Source organism: Convolutriloba macropyga, chromosome 5 (genome assembly GCF_964194025.1).
Source record: "Convolutriloba macropyga chromosome 5, txConMacr16.3, whole genome shotgun sequence".
NCBI classification, from domain to species: Eukaryota; Metazoa; Xenacoelomorpha; order Acoela; family Convolutidae; genus Convolutriloba; species Convolutriloba macropyga.
In genome coordinates, this window is record NC_134472.1 from 77580972 (window position 1) to 77597737 (window position 16766).

A 16766-nucleotide genomic window follows, 5' to 3' on the forward strand; every position below is an offset into this window, starting at 1 on the left:
TATGTAGCCACTACGGATAGACAATAGCAACCGGCGTCGGTAGCGCAATGGATTGGACCTGTGACTGTGAAGAGAGGGGCCTGGGTTCGATCCCGAGTGGTGGAGGAAAAGGATGCATCGTTTACTGGGATACAAAATTCGGGAGTTGGTTGTCGTTTTCTTCCCCTCTTCATTTCTTTGTTTTTTTGTTACTTATATCTTCTTTTCGTTCTTTCTTTATTCCTTTATCTTTTCTTTTTTTCTCCATTTATTTCTCTCCCTCTCATCTAATATTTTAAATGTAAGTCGCACTTGAACGCAATGTTTAGCAGCGCTCCTATGTTGACATGTTTTAACGATCCTTAAGAACGCAGCCCACACAATCAGGCCTAAGAGCCTGCTCTGCAAATGTTTTTTTCGCTCATTAAGCATACGGCTTAGCAAAAACAAGCGAAACGAAAACGAAATTGATAAAAAATTTTGCTTCGGTAGCCAGTACCGATTTACAACAGCAGCAGGCGTCTGTAGCGCAAGGGATTATACCTGTGGCTGTCAAGCGAGAGACATGGGTTCAAGCCCAAGTAGGGGCGGAAAAGGATGTATAATGTACTCGGAATTAAATTTGGGATTTACGTTCTTATTTATTCTTCTATATCTAATATATTAAATGTAAGTTGCACTTGAACGCTATGGTTAACAACTCTCCTATATTCACATGTTTTAACGATTCTTAAGCATGCAGGCTACATGATCATGCCTAAGTGCCTGATCTGCGAATGTTTTTTTGCTGATTAAGCATACGGCTTAGCAAAAACAAGCGAGACAAAAAGCCATCGACCAATATTTTTCGAATGTATCCAGTTCAATAGACAACAGAAACAGGAGTCGGTAGCGCAATGGATTAGGCCTGTGGCTGTGAAGAGAGGGGCATGGGTTCGATCCCGAGTCGTGGAGGAAAAGGATGCATCGTTTACTGGGATAAAAAATTGGTGAGTTGGTTGTCTTTTTCTTCCCCTCTTCATTTCCTTGTTTTTTTTTTTGTTTTTTATGTCTTCTTTTCATTCTTTCTTTATTCCTTTGTCTTTTCTTTCTTTCTCCATTTCTTTCTCTCACTCTCGTCTAATATATTAAATCTAAGTCACACTTGAACGCAATGTTTAGCAGCGCTCCTATGTTCACATGTTTTAACGATCCTTAAGAATGCAGCCCGCGCAATCATGCCTAAGAGCCTACTCTGCAAATGTTTTTTTTTCAAGCCCAAGTAGGGGAGGAAAAGGATGTATAATGTGCTCGGAAATAAATTTGGGATTTGGTTGTAGAAGCTCGTTTTATGCAAATTCATTACGCTCCTTTAACATAGCGCACCTTAATCACAGCAAAGCCAAAATTGTCGCTTAACCAAAAATTGCTGTTAAATAAGGTAATGGACGCCAAAAATACTCGTCGGTAGCCTAAGAGGTAAGAGCTGTGGCTGTTAAACGAGGGTCAAGGGTTCGAACCCGAGTTGCCACGAAAAAATCCTCTATTCTTTTAAACCTGTTCGGATATGATTTTGTGATGCTTATGCGGGCTTGCTAGTGACTTTGATCGTTCAAAACGGTATAAACAGGTAAAGCCCAGCGGGCATTAATTCTCATTAGGGGCCCAAAGTGGGATTTAGTTGTCCTTCAAGTGCTAATAGTGGTGCAGCTGCTGGGATGGCCTTAATTTAAGGTTAAAAGGTCATTTTTAGGAGTTTTTGGGCTCAAAATGGTGCAATTTTTCATGTTTTTGTGATTTTTTTTGAGTTTTTTTGTTTCATTAGTCTTAGATTGAAGTTTCTGAAAGTTGATTAAGATCGTTTGCGACACAAAATTGCTTGTTATGACCATTTTATGATCTAAAAGTTTTGGTACTACAAACACAAACTCGCGAAATGATACTAATTTTTGCAATTTTTTTCAGGTTTTTTGAAAATTTGTCATTTTTTGAGATTTTTTATAGCCCTAGGTGCCAAGAAACCTCCCCTAGAGTTTGATAAATGGTTTGATGATAGATTACTGCATAGTTTCTAGTGGTAATAGAATGGTTTTCAACTTTTTGCCATCATGAATTTTAGCATTTTTGACAAAACTTGCAATTTTTTTTTCATTTTTTTTTGACATTTATTTTCATTATTCAAGTTGTTTGAGTCCCAAGGGCCAGAAAACCTCATTAGTGGTTGGATGATAAGTTACTGAAAAATTTTTAGTTGCCATGGAATCGGTTTCAACTTTTGAATATCACTAATTTTAGCAATTTTTTTGACAAAATTCGCCTTTTTTTCAGGTTTTTAAAAATTTTCGTCATTTTTTCAGTTTTTCCAGCCTCAAGGACCAGGCAATATCCTTTGAGGTTTGTCAATAGGACATTTCATAGTTTCAAGTAACAATGGAATGGTTTTTAACATTTTAGTGTCTCATATTTTAGCATTTTTTTTGATAAAATCTGCATTTTTCAATGTTTCCTAAAGTTTTTGTCAGTTTTTGATATTCGTCCATTCTCAAGTACGAGAAAACCTATTCCGCGTTCTGATAAAAAATTACTGCATGGTTTTAGTTTCATTGTATTTGTTTTCAACAATTTAACCTTTAGACTTTTGGAAGTTTTTTGAAAAAATTTGCAATTTTCAAGTTTTTTCAAAACATTTGCGTTTTATATATTTTTTCTTGTCTCAGTAGACAGGTAACCTCATCCAGTGTTTGATAGTATGTTATTAAATAATTATTAAATGCTAGGGGGCAATTGAATGGCTTTCAACATTTTAATAGAACGAATTTCTATTTTTCGAAGTTTGAAATTTTTTCCAAAAAATTATTGCCTATCGATCTATGAGCCAATGAGTTTTTTAAAGCTTGGAATTGGGTTACTGGATAGCCTCTAGAGACATAGAAATGATTCTGAAAATATTTATATCACCATTTTCAGCAACACTTTCTGATAATTTGCAATTGATGTCTTTTTTTAATAAATTTTTTGGTCATTTTCGAGTTAATTATCGATCTTCAAGGGCCAATGAGTATTTTCAGGTCTTGCAGATATAATACTGGACCGATTTCAGAAACAAAAATTGATTTTGAACATATTTTTGAAATAGGTATTTTTAAAGGGAAAAAATTTTAGCTTTGGTTTGAAAGCTTCGAGTTTTAGCAATGAGTATATTTTGTTTAGTTTTGATTCTTTCAATTTCTCAATTTTTTGAGATGATTTTGTTTGTGTTCTGGCTGGAATTGTTCAATTGATCTGCTGGTCAGGTAGAGTACGTCTGAGTTTTTCATTCAATTCTTTGAATTGTATTTCAGGACTTGTCCTGCTATGTTTTTTTACTTCGTCGAATAAAAAAATGTTTCGCTTTACCTCATTTTGCCGCTTTTTCAACATTTTTCGTGAAATCTTTTTGCCTTCCTTAGGCTAGTTTCTCTCTTCTCTCATTCTGCTAAATGTGATTTTTATCATCAGTTGCTCAGCAAAGCAATTCAAAGTGAACAGAGTCAGTATATAAAATTTAAGTCAGAAGTAGAAAAGGGATAAACCCATAAAGCCCAATTTTAGATGCCCGCTATTTGAACGTCGTTCCTATAAGTCTTAGTTACCATCTCTAATGCTTATTGGTATTGATAGTAGCCCCTGTAGTCTCTCTCTAAGAAACAGAAGTACTTTATGTTCAACTACGAAATGCAATCAAAATAAATCGGACTTAAAAAATGTTTTTGTACAAAAATCTTTTTTTTTCAATATCGTCTATTCTTTCAATCCCAATCATGCTTATTGGAATCAACGGCGGCTATTTTCCGGCAATCTGCCTGGTATGTTCTCAACTTTCACTTAAGAATTATGGTTCACCTCATTTCTCTTTTAAATTGGCGGAGATCGGAGTCATTTTCTTCATGAAGTTTTCAATGCATTGGAAACTAAAGTAGGGAAAGGTTAAATATTAAACGAAATGGGGTAACCCAATAAATCGGGCTAAATATTCACTGTTAATTGCTGTCAAACGTTTCTAGCATTTATTTGCGTCCCTATGGTCTTTTAACGCGATGTTTTTTCTGACCGATTTGACTTTCGTGAAACGAGACTGGAGTAACTGGTAACGTGACGCTAGAAAGCACTAACCTGAGGACCATGGCTATTATTGTTTTACTAGTTTCGTACAACACTTCGTATAACACTGTTCGTACTAGTTTCGTATAACAAGGCTCATTGAGGCTAGCCTCCCCTAGTGTAACTTCAACTTCGCTACTGTCAGTCTGTAATATAAACTCCTCCAGTGCTTGTCGGTAATGTTTCTAATCTAAGTGCTTTATACGTACTAGCTTTATAGTCTTTGTACTAGCCTCGACATAAAATCAGAGATTGGAAAGCTGCGTGATGAACGGTTTAGAAAGGTGAGACAACACCCTTCCGATTGTTGCCGAAGGACGTTAATAATTTCTGGCAATTGGTTTCTAATTTAGATTATGAATAGCCACACAGCGATAGCTGGGGCTATTATTGGCGTTCTCTTGGTTTTTTACAATTCGTAGAATTTGAATTGTATTGGGGAGCTGTCTTTTTTGAAGATCTTTTCACACATTTTCATAATTTTTGAAGTCAAAATGGATTAGTGATTTTGGTCACGCCGAAACAGGAAATGGAGCGAAAAAGCGAGTGGTTTTGCGGCGTGAATCTTTTTCGCTCTAATTTTAAAGTGAGAAAACGGTGTTCGAACAAAAATTTGCTTTCTCGCTAGTGGTTTTTTGTTCACATGCGGCAATTTCACTTTTATTTTTTTTTGTTTTTTCGATATTTGAATCGGATTTTATTCTAAATAGTTTTCACAATGCATTCATTGTTCATTCTAGGACTAGTTTTTGGCTTGAACCATTTTTCTTTTTTCTAGCTAGTGGTTTTTTGTTCACATGGGGCATTTTGACATTGATCTTCAGTTTTTAAATTTTTTTGATCTGTTTTTTTGGAAATTGGTTTCCCATTTCCTTCACAGTCCGTTCTGTGTATAGTTTTTTTATTTAGCCAATGAAAATTCTTTGAATTGTACGTCAGGACTTCACACCTTTCATGACTTTGAGCTTTCAAAACGGGATAAACAGGTAAAGCTCAGCGGGCATCAAGTTTCATTAGACGCCCTTAGTAGTCCTTCAAGTGCTTAGAGTGGTGAAGCTACTGGGAAGAAGGCCGTGTTTCAAGGTTAAAAGGTCATTTTCAGGAGTTTTTAAGCCCAAAATATTGCGCCTTATTTTCCGCCTTATTTGCTGGACCAGTCAAAAATTGAAGTTTGTAAAAGTTGATAAAGGTCTTTTTCAAGAAATATTTTTTATGCCCATTTTAAGCGCTATATTTTGTTACTGGAAACATGAACACGTAAATTTATACCATCTTTTAAAAAAATTTCAAGTTTTTTTTTCAAAATATCATTTTTCATTCCCAGGTGTCAAACAACCTCCTCCAGGGTTTGATAATGGGTTACTGCATAGTTCCTATTGGTGATGGAGTGGTTTTTAGCATTTAAACATCATGAATTATAGCATTTTTTTTTAAATAAAACTTGCAAATTTTTTCACTTTTTTTTGAAAATTTTCTACGAACGCGTTTTTGCGGCAACATGGACCCATTAATCTTCTCTAGGGTTTGATAATATGCTACTGCATTGTTGCTAGAGGTAATGGATTGGTTTCAATTTTTTTATTAACACAGTTTTTTGATAGAATTTGCTTTTTCATTATATCTGAAAAGTATTATAAAGTTCCAAATTTTATGATCTTTATGAGCCAATGAAACTCTTTAAGGTTTGGAATAGCGATACTGGATAGTCTCTGGAGACAATGAATTGGTTCTGAGGATGTAAATATCACAAAGTTTTCGCAGGATCTTATCACAATTTGGAATTGTTTTTTAATTTTTTGATTTTTTTTGTCTTTTCATGAACTTAACGATCTTTACTGGCCAACGAGACATTTTAGGTGTTGCACATGGGTTACATGGCAGAACTCCACAGACCAGGACTTGCTTTTGAACGTTTTATTTGACATTTTATTGAACGTAAAATTTAGAAGCGTTTTTTAAGCGTTTGTCGTATTTCTCGAGTTTATCTACATTTAGTGGATAATAGATCTCTTTCAAATCTTGTGCGTGAGCCAATAGGTATATTGAATTGTTTCATATTTGGCCTTCAGGGTAAATAAAAGCTTCAAGAGTTTATGCAATGAATATTTTTTGTTGAGTATTTTTGATTATTTTAGTATCTCAACTTTTGAGATTGTCTTTTTGGCTGGGCTTCAATTTTTTTCTTCTGTGTCAATCCCTATGTGCGTCAAGCGGGTCAAGGGCGGCTTTTTTCCGGCTATTTGCCGGTTATGTTTTCTGAAACCAGAATAAAGAGATCTTGTTGTAGACAAGTTGTTATTTGGCGGATAAGATTAAGATTAACGTTCGGAAAGATTTGCGTTTTTCCGTCAAATCCCTTGCAAGTAGGTTATTCGCATATGTCTTCAAAACCTAACTGCCAGGGTTTACTCCCTTTTTTTAAGTTGTCTGAAGATATGTTGAATAGACTTTTGGAGCCATGGACAGGCAGATCAGGAATAGCAATTGAGGAAAACGAACAAAATTTTCTCAAAAATCGCTGCACAATAATTAGTTACTTCAATTTTTAAAGAGACGGTTATGCTCAATGAATGAATTTTAATCATTTCAGCACTGAAAAATAGCAAAATAGCAGTTTTGAAAAAACTCTTTTGGTTGCACGTATTGAGGATAGGATAAGCAGTGATAATTTGGCAAATTTTAAATTGTTTGCTGGCTGCCAATTAAAGTTTTTAAATTTTTTTCGAAAGATGAAACAAGAAAATCCTCTTGACATATAGGTTGATCTTTGTTAGCCCGGCTCAGTGATCTTTGATTTTGCTTTGCTTATGAGTGAATTGGGCTACTAGTTCTGACAATCTGTCAGTAGTTATTTGCATTGATGCAATATTTAATAGCCGCCCTCATCTTCTCAGCCGGCTATTATAGCGCTCCTATTTTTTTTACTTCGTCGAACTTTTTTTCGCTTTACCATTTTGCCGCTTTTTCGACATTTTGCGTGAAATCTTTTTGACTTCTCTAGGCTAGTTTCTCTCTTCTCTCATTCTGCTAAAAGTGAATTTGAACATCAGTTGCTCAGCAAAGCAATTCAAAATGAACAGAGTCAGTATAAAAAATTGAAGTCAGAAATAGAAACGGGATAAACCCATAAAGCCCAATTTTAGATGCCCGCTAATTGAACGTCGTTCCTATAAGTCTTAGTTACCATCTCTAATGCTTATTGGTATTGATAGTAGCCCATGTAGCCTCTCTCCAAGAAACACAAGTATGTTCAACTACAAAATGCCATCAAAATAAATCGGACTTAAAAAATGTTCGTACAAAAATCTTTTTTTCCAATATCTTTCATTCTTTCAATCCCAATCATGCTTATTGGAATCAACGGCGGCTATTTTCCGGCAATCTGCCGGGTATGTTTTAATAATGCCCTTAGAGTTCGCGATATGAAGTTGAGCACAGCTTTTATTTGAGACGTAATGTCGTTTTTTGTGATCTGAATGAATGCCTATTTAGCGAATTTCTGACACCAGAAATACAAAACTCTTATTGTATACAAGTTGTTGGGTTGCGGTTAAAAAAGAGCAACTATTTGCAAAGACCTTAACTTGCCCTCCCCTCTTCTTTTTGGAATTTACCGTCAAATAACTTTCAATTATTTTATGCTCATATACCTGAAAAACCAACGGTATAGGGCTATTTTTTTGCTGTGTGAACATATTTTAATTGCACGCTTTCTGAGAAATAGAATCCAACGGTTGAGGGCTAATCTTTTTTAGCGGTGTGAACTTATTTTGCATGCACGCTTTCGGAGCAATAAACGGGGGTCGAAAAATAGCAATTGAAAAGTTTTTCTACTCAAAGTTGGCTCCCCGAAATTTGGTACTCCATTTTTCAAATGGTAGCTCTGGAAACTGTCAAGCTCAATGTTGGAAGCAATGCAAACTAAAAACTTACAGCTTTTTTTGAATCATATTTTTCTAAACGTGAAAGATGAAACCTCACTGACTTTTAGATCGATCTATTTTTGCTGAGCTCAGTGGCCTTTGATGTTGCTTTGCTTATGGGTGAATTGAGCTGCTAGTTCTGACAATCTGTCAGTAGTTAAGTTTACTGATGTAATATTTTTGAATGATGCGTTTAGAGTTCGCGATATGAAGTTGAGTACAGCATGAAGTTTTCGGGCAAGTAGGTACTTTCGAAAGTTGAGGAAAAGTTGAGTAATTTCCAGTTTCTATGCTTACGGATTTACGTATCGGAGAAATGCCATTCGTGAAATAAAACGATGCTAAATTATTAAATTTATCAAAACATACAGTTGTGTATTCAAAAGCATTATATACAAAATTTTACGAATCGATAACTAATTTTTTTATGAATCGAGATGTTGTATAATTTGCATGTTGAATTATTAGAATCATTCAGAGTCACTGTATAGACATTCATCTAGATCATCGCCAGATCCTCCCAATGAGAGGTTCAAAGTGCAACCATCCGAATTGGCCAAAGAGCCTACACCTGTCTGATCGCTGCCATTGTTGTTGCCCATGGAGGCGGCCATTTTGAATCTGTTAGAGGCCACTTCGGCCGCGTGCTTCTTGCGCCATTTTGTACGTCTGTTTTGGAACCAGACCTGAAAGTGAAACTATTTAGACGTAATGTTCATTTTCGCCGATTATTAAAGAAACTGACATCTATTATGCTGCTACTGAAACATTTTTTTTTTTGAAGAAAATTCTGTAAACAGCAGGCAATGGGAATTAGGTCAGAATTCAAAGCTTTTCTAATTTTTCCGTTTTTATGAAAGATTCTCACGCCGAAATCTTTTTGGAGCTTAGTGAAATCGTTTTAACTTGAGATAACTGCATGTTATTTAATGTATCATTTCATACACATTTGAGTTTTTTTTCGTACCTTGACCTGACTCTCGCTCATACCAAGTGCGAAAGCGAGTCTGGCTCTCTCTGGTCCAGCGAGGTACTTGGTCTGCTCGAACGTCTTCTCCAGTGCGAATATTTGGTGGCCAGAGAAAGTGGGTCGAGTGTGTTTCTTATTGTTACCCACACCACCCCCTCCCCCTGCTGCTGACAGAGATGGAGTATCTGTAAAGACAACATAGAATTGCTAGCCTCAAGCGATTGAATTTCCCACGTTTGAATTGTAAAATTATTGATTCTAGGTACTAATAGCGTGTTATGTAATTTGAAGGCCTCATGCGAAGTTCAACAGCCAAGTTTTTACTAACATTTTTTCAACTCTAACTTCACTCTTTTGTAATTATGGTTTGAAGGTGATAACAGCAATTGATGATTTTTTTATTTAACCATTGTTAGCAAAACCCCAGTTCAGTTCAATTCCTGTCCTATTTTTCAATAATGGCTGTCTGATTTCATTGCTTACCCAGTTGCCGATGACACTTACATTTGTCTCTAATTTGGAATTGTATGACATTTTGTGACGCAACATTTACTCTTGCGATTTATCTTTAAATCAGAGCAACAAGAATAAAGGCCGTAGATTAATCCTAACTAACTAAATTTAATCCAAGTCTATATTGATTTAAAACATGAGGATTAAAGGCAGAGATATAAATAGAAGTTGAAAGCTGACATGCAAAATGACATATCTGCTGAACGCCGGTACCGAATTCTCAAAATAATGGGTTGAGGCCTGCAAATATTGCCCAATCGTATTGATTGCTGTTTTTGTTATTTACAAATATTACATACTATCGAAGTAATCGACAAAGTTTGGGACAAGCAATACCTCCGAAGGGGTTTAGATCTGCTGGGTTTGCAGATACTGGACTAGAACTGAGTAGGGAAGGTGGAGGTCCTCCATTTACGGTGACGTTGAGGTGTTGATCATCCAGAGGTGAAGTCAAGTCTGTGTTGAGTGATGATCCAAATTGTTCCAGACTCCGGAGGGAGGAGGAGTCTGTGGGACTCTCTTTTGTACTCTGTGTTGATGATCGACTACGTAGATTGGAATCTAAAAGAAAAGATATTTTCTGCTTAATTGCTCCTGAACGAAGTTCATAGCAATTATTGTAAACGTTTTGGGCTTTTGGGCCTGATAGCCGAGTGGTCAGTGCATGTGGGTATGGATCGGGATGTCAATGGTTCGAATCCCGGCCGGGATAATTTTTTCTACCCGCCTGTCGTTCGAGAGAAATTCTTCCTACATTAGTCGGTTAATGTTTAATCAGAATCTCAAAATAGTTCAAGCATATTAAGGAAGAGAAGAGCTAAAGAACATTTGGTAAAAAATGTTTTCTAGATTCAATAAACCATCCATCAAGTGGAGTTCAGCTAGAACTTGGCAAAGCGGAAATGGTGCCGCTTTAAAAAATTTCTAGAAATCGAGTTTATCTAAAATTTAAAATTACTTCCATTTTGGAACTCTCGTTTTGGCGCAAATGATGTTGCTATGTTAACGTTTCGACTATAGTACACAAAATTTGAACTCAAATGGCGGCTAATGGAATAAAATAGAGCTTAAAGGTTGACACCCATTGATTTGAGATAACCATTTTTTGGAGAAGGTTTGCGCATTTGTCTTGCATTGAAACTGACCTAAGAAGTGGTCTGTGTCCTTTGTTTGAGTGAAGTTTATCATGTGACTTTGTTGCCATTGACGCATCAGAGCCGCTTGTGCGTGTTGGGTTAACATAAGACTGGCCGCGGCCGCTTGCTGACTTTGAAACAGAGCATTGCCTCCTGGAAAAGAGCCCAGATCATTTGCTGGAATGTTGCCCGTTGGTTGAACTTGAGACAGAGACTGGCTCTCTTTGCCCTTTTTAGCCCTGGAACCTGGGTTGTTCAAATTTGTGCTGGGTTTCTGGCTGTTGATTGAGTGAGGGGGTGTCTTTTTCTGTTTGTCTTTTGTAGTTGGTGTTGTTGTGTTTGAAGTCGGACTGGTAGAGGAAGTGTCGAGAAGTTTCTCAATCGTGTATCTGTTGTCGCCATTTGAGTTTGGTCTCTTCACTGACGTCTCGTCTTCTTGGCCTAAAAATGCAAAACAATTTTTGTGAAATTTAAATATGATACCGTATTTTACGCTCTGAAAGAAACCACCAGCAATTTGTAGAGAATTAATTTACCATTTCACCACTTTGTAAAGAGAAGTCTGTACGTTAATTTTTCAATAGAACTTGAAAGTTTTAGAGAAAGAAAGGCAAATTTTGCAGTTTTTGAAAATTGTTTTAATCGTTACCCTCGAAGCTCTCTGATTGGTTGCCCAGTACAGGATTAGAGCCTGCCCAGTGGTGGATTTGAGGGAGCACAGTGTGTTGCTGTAATGGGTAGTTGCCAACAGTACCACCACCACCACCACCGCCTACTGCCCCAAATTGACCCGCACCATCCAAGTTAGTGCCCATATTAGGAAAACCCGGGGTGAATTGGGGACCATATCTGTAAGTACTGTAGTTGTAGAACATTTCAAGAAGCTCTCTGCTGAAGTTATTTCCCGGGTTGAGTTTCGGAGATGGATTGGTTGAGTTGGAAGTGCCAGTGTTGGGACTAATTTGACCGACAGGCGATGTTTTTAAATTCAAAGGTGATTGTGACAAAATATTTGAGGGTTTTTGGAAAGAATTGGAGGATGTTTGGAACTGTGGAATGTTTTGAGGAGCGTTGGCAGTGTTGGTAAAGTTATGTATAGATCCAGCTGAGGCCAGAGCGTATGGTGGCGTTGCTAGCTGATGATGTTGTTCCAAAAGTGAGTTTAAAGGTAGGCAATTGATTGGAGAATTGAAGCCGGATAAGGTACTGGGAGGACTGGAGTTGGCTGGGAAATTTTTAATTTGAGAAGGGTAGCAGAATTGATTGATTAGTTGAGGTAACGAAGTTACAACTGGCGGTTCTTCATTGGGCTGTGGTATTATTGGTGGCCTTACTGAAGAAGGTGATAAAGATTCTTGTTTGACGTTGTTTATTTGACTTTGGTTGTTTGTTTGCTGTTGGCGATTGTTGTTATTGTTGTTTTTCTGAAGAGGTAAAGGAGGCGTGTTGGAGGGTGCGAGGGCTGTCATTTCTTAAATTGATTGGATTTTGGGATTTACAGGGATGAAATGAGGATTTGGTTTAATTGGTCCGGATACCTTGATTGGGCAATATTGCTGTCAATTATTTGATTGGGGATTATAGCCAAAAGAAATTGCTCAAGTTATGCTATAAAGCGATACGCAGATAAATGTGACAATTTTTTCAAAAAAAATTTAAGTTGCGCTTTGCTTTTGAGAAAATTGCGAAAATGACTTTAATTAAAGCTTGGCTTGTTTTTATTACGTAAATTTGTTTGTTTGTTTGTCAACAAATGTTGATTTGAATTGTTGCATCAGGTGTTGAATTAATTGCTAAATTAATTGATTTCAATTAAACAGATCAATAGTTCCAAATTAGTACTATGGCTTTGTATTTTGTATTGGCGCTTCTAAAATAGGTTAAAAAGGAGTAACACAAATATTTTAATCGAAGTTATTTTTACTGAGCTGAAAAAATCTTTGCGAGAAATGTAACAATTGAGAGTAAAAAGAGAAGTGATAAAATGATTTAAGACAACTTGAAGAAAGGGATTGAAATACAGAAAAGATAATATGATGTTATATTTAGTTATGAGGACATGTTAGCTAGCTCTATAGATAGGAAGATAGATATTTTAGGTAAACAGATACAGTAGAGGATAGTGTGTAATACAAGTGTGAGTAGAGGAATGATAAGGAAAGAGTATGAGGATGAAGAGTAAGGAATGAAGAGTAAGGAAGGAAAGAGTATGAGGAAAGGATTTGGTTTTATTGGCAGTGGGAATTGAATAATTAAGACAATGATCCTACTCACTCCCTTGCTTTTGCCTCCACTTGACAATAAAGCACATAATCTTTATCCATCTTCTCTTCTCTCTCCCCCCTCTCTCGCCTCTCTCTCGCTCTCTCGACTAGTAAAAAGTATCAAAATTAAAATTCTTTTTTCGCTCCTAATTTAATCACAGCCTGCTAATGTTTCTATTAAAAATTGATCCCCTCATTTATTTTGATAGCCTCTCTTTAATATTGCTCCCCAAATACTAAATAGCTCCGCTCTCTTTCTTTTTCTCTCTCTCTCTCTGTCTTTTCAACTTTCATCATCGAGACATAAAACATAACAACAAAAGATTGAGAGATTGAATGAGCGAACACAGGTCGTATTAAAACTGCAACTCTTTACGAAAAAATTCGTAACTTACACTCTTCATAGCGATATTAACTCGAATAAATTTTAAAAATGTCGCAGAATTGTTAAAATTAGCAGATTTATTTATCTGAAGTATATCTAGCAAAATACAATGCTATAAGGCGAAGAAATAGAGTTAAGCTTAGTAAGTTTCGGAAATGTGGTTATTTGAGTTATTGTTAGAGTAGTTAGCCAATAAAATAGTCTCTAATCTTTTTAATTTGTGAGCAGTAATTGCAATATATGGGGAATAAAGACAAGTTATGTTCTTTTGTCTAATCTGGTGTTTGCTGTTTTTATTGAATGTTTTTAATTAATTTTTCCCTTTGAGATATTAACCTTATTTGGCGTCATTTCATTTCATTCACTATCAAAACAAGCTTTGTTTTGTTGATACGCTCTGACGCTAGCTTAATTTGCCATACTGCATATTTGTTAAACAAGACTAAAGTAACGAGCTCGAGAACATCAGCGTCATATCTGCAGAGGAGCAGAGAATAGTTAGAATGGATATTGAAAGAGGAAAAGAGACAACTTGACAAATTTATAACTGCCACAACTAGTAGTAATAATTAATAATTTTTCCTGTTTGCTCATTATTTGTAATGACTTGTCTGTTAATGTTCCCTGTTTGCCTCGGCTGGGAATAATGCCTAATTGAAAACATCACAATTGTGAGAGACAGTCGATTGGAAGTTATGAAATGTCAATAAAACAAAGAGAAACATAACTGCGAGATAGATGCGGCTGCTGTTGCTCCTCGTGTTTTTTATTACAAAAAGTGATAAACAAGTTGCCAAGTTTATATTCGTTGAAGCTGTTGTATCATGCGCAACAAAACTGTTTCCTCCAAGTTCTCTAAGTGAAGTTTAACGGTCTTGACTGCGATTTGTCAAATTTTGTTGCTTCAAATTCATTTGATATCAAACAAATTTGTAACAACTTATTTAACCCCATTGTACGTCTCTTCGAGATTGCTAGCCTACCGATTTTTGTCTGACATCTCTGATTTGTTGAGTGCCTTTTGCCTCTTTAATTCTTGTTTCTGCGTAATCTGAAAGAAAGCGAATCAGAGGTCCGGATCGTAGTTTCTGTACTGAATTGAAACGGAACAAATTGACAAATAACAAAGTGATCTATAACAATGACTTAAGCATTTGAAGACTGCTGAATGTGAAGCCTGAAACACCTCCCACTGATCGGTTGTTTGACAGGAATTTCTCGGCCAGTAGTCAGTGATGCTTGGATATGTTTAAAGCTTCCTGTTTTTTTGAAAGATTTTGCGGAGTTAATTTTCATGAACTTCTCAATGTGTTAGCGTGGTTATTGACGAGTTTTATGTTGCTGGCTTCTATATTTCATGTTCATTTCATAGATAGGAAGAGGTATTTCGCTGCAACAGCTGAACTGAAACTGAACTCAAATACGTAAATGCTCTCAAACTAAGTTTGAAGCAATTATATTAGCACTGTGGTCTTTTTGGGCCTTTTTGCTCTTCGTCTTCAAAAACGGGATAAACATGTCATGATTGGAGGGCATTAAGTAGCTGTGCTCTTCCCCTAGATCTCTACTGGTCTCTAAGTGTACAATTCTACAAAGATGCTGGGACGATATAAATCAGTGTAAAGCCCAGTTTTTGGCATGTATGGACGCTTTTGTTTCCACCCCACTACCCCTTCGTCTACCCCTAAACCAGCTCGCTTGACTGTCAGCACCTCGAGGCTGCGCTCAGCTCCCCCTCACTCTCGCTGCAATCCCCACTCAGGCCCCAACTCCCCTCCCAACTCCTAATTCAATCAGGCACCCCAATACACCCCCTAATGCTAGCCTTCTTACGCTCAAGTTGTTTACTATTAATACTAATTGGTCGCGGGTCGCTCGAGAGCAATGGCCTGAAGTTAGTCGGTCGTATTTATACCTCTAATTTTTAGCTTATCAAGCGGTCATCTGTTTTGAAATTTCTCAAAGATGCTAAAAAAAATTTTTGCGTGTTTGTGAATCTCCAGATACAATATTTGTGTTGCTTTATAACGATAGGGTTGTTTTTGGGTTGCATAGTCATTCAATTTTAATTGCTCCCGAACGACGTTTGAAGCTGCTTTTGTAGTCTTTTTATGCCAAAGTTTTTAATTGATCGTTTTTGCGCTTTTGTTATAGAAAATTCTTTGACTTCTCGAGTTGACTTTCTCACGCTTCTGCTTTCCAGTGATCTCAATTGCTTTCACTTCGACGTAAAGTCTGTTGCTAAACTAAAAGTGATTGTATCATAGGACAGCACAAAGACCTGATAGTTGAAGGATAATTTGTTCTGTCTAGGACTCCGGAGTCCGAGAGTTCGAATCTCACCCTGGGCGTCAGTTTTGGCACCCACGAACAAGAATTTATCAAGGCTGCAGCGACAAAAATTTATCACCTGTCCTTTGAGAGCAACTTGTCGGCCGTTTGTCGGTTTTTGTTTGCAATCTAAATGCATGTCTAGTTTTTCTCAAAGTTTGAAGCAATTAATTCGCTTGACCGTTTTGCTTGACCGTTTTAACTTTTCAAGTAAGTAGCTTTGCGCCCATGGTTTTTCTTGTTTTGAATGATCTAAATTTCTTTCTAGCTCACAACTGTCAGCAGCTGAACTCAAGTGGCCGCAATTCACTGCTAAAAGTCAAATGAAAATTGCTCCAAAATTGATTTAATTTAAAAATATATTAGTTTTTATAGTGGTATAAAATAACCTCCTCTGACGTCATTTGAAGCTCCACCTGGTGAATTTAGCTACCACCCCATCTGAAGCAGGTTGCAATAGATTAGAGCGCTTCGGATGTGCGGCTGACGTCAAAAGAGCTCAATCAAATGAAATGGTATGATCAAATTTATAGTTGATTGATTAGTACATATGTTATGTTATCAGGTTATCAGAATGCAGAGCAGTTATTTATTGCTCTCAAACATAGTTTCTGAAATTACTGGGTACCGATTAATCTTTTTTATGCAATTGTTCATTCGATCAATTTTTTCTATGACCATTCAATTTTCGTCTTCAAAAATGTTATAAACCGGTAAATGAGGTCATTAAATCTCTGTTTAGTAACCAAAACTGCTAAGGAGGTATATTTAGATGATTTGGAGGTCCTATTGGGAAGTGCTGAGTTCGGACCTCTGCCTCTAAGTTTGTTGTCGACCCCTCGTCAGTCGTTTGAGTGCAATTCGCTCGACTCGACGTTAGTCGTTTATGGTTGAGTGATGTTTGTTCACATCCATTGACGTCTAATTTAGTAACCTATTTTGTAATGTGAAAAGAAAAAAATTGAACTTCAAATTGCACATTGCACATTTGAACACTTTGAAAAGGTGGTCAATTTTTGTCGGCGTTCTGCTCATTGGCTGTAAACAAATATTCACGAAATTTTTCATTGTTGAAAATTTTAGTTCATTATATTTGCCTACGCTTTATGGACAATTTACAGACACACAAACTATTAATATAAAATT

The 16766-nt window shown here is 36.5% G+C and overlaps 2 protein-coding genes across 3 annotated transcripts in view; one reads left to right on the forward strand and one right to left on the reverse strand.

Annotated features, from left to right (window-relative positions):
• LOC142340508 (dynein, cytoplasmic 1, intermediate chain 2a-like) overlaps positions 1-16766 on the forward strand; it is a gene marked incomplete at its 3' end in the record, with an annotated part of 131395 nt that overhangs the window by 56509 nt on the left and 58120 nt on the right. The gene's annotated exons all lie outside the window — the stretch shown is intronic.
• On the reverse strand, positions 8364-13795 carry LOC142339674 (uncharacterized). Of its 2 annotated transcripts, none has more exons than XM_075389893.1 (6): positions 13300-13795; positions 11290-12064; positions 10650-11081; positions 9841-10065; positions 8989-9176; positions 8364-8707 (listed from the first exon to the last, which is right to left on the reverse strand). In XM_075389893.1, the coding sequence occupies exons 1-6, from the start codon at positions 13306-13308 to the stop codon at positions 8492-8494; spliced, it is 1845 nt and encodes a 614-aa protein (XP_075246008.1). In that variant the 5' UTR covers positions 13309-13795; the 3' UTR covers positions 8364-8491. The 2 variants fall into 2 exon arrangements, with proteins under 2 accessions (XP_075246008.1, XP_075246007.1); XM_075389892.1 differs by having other exon boundaries at positions 11290-13011; positions 13300-13794.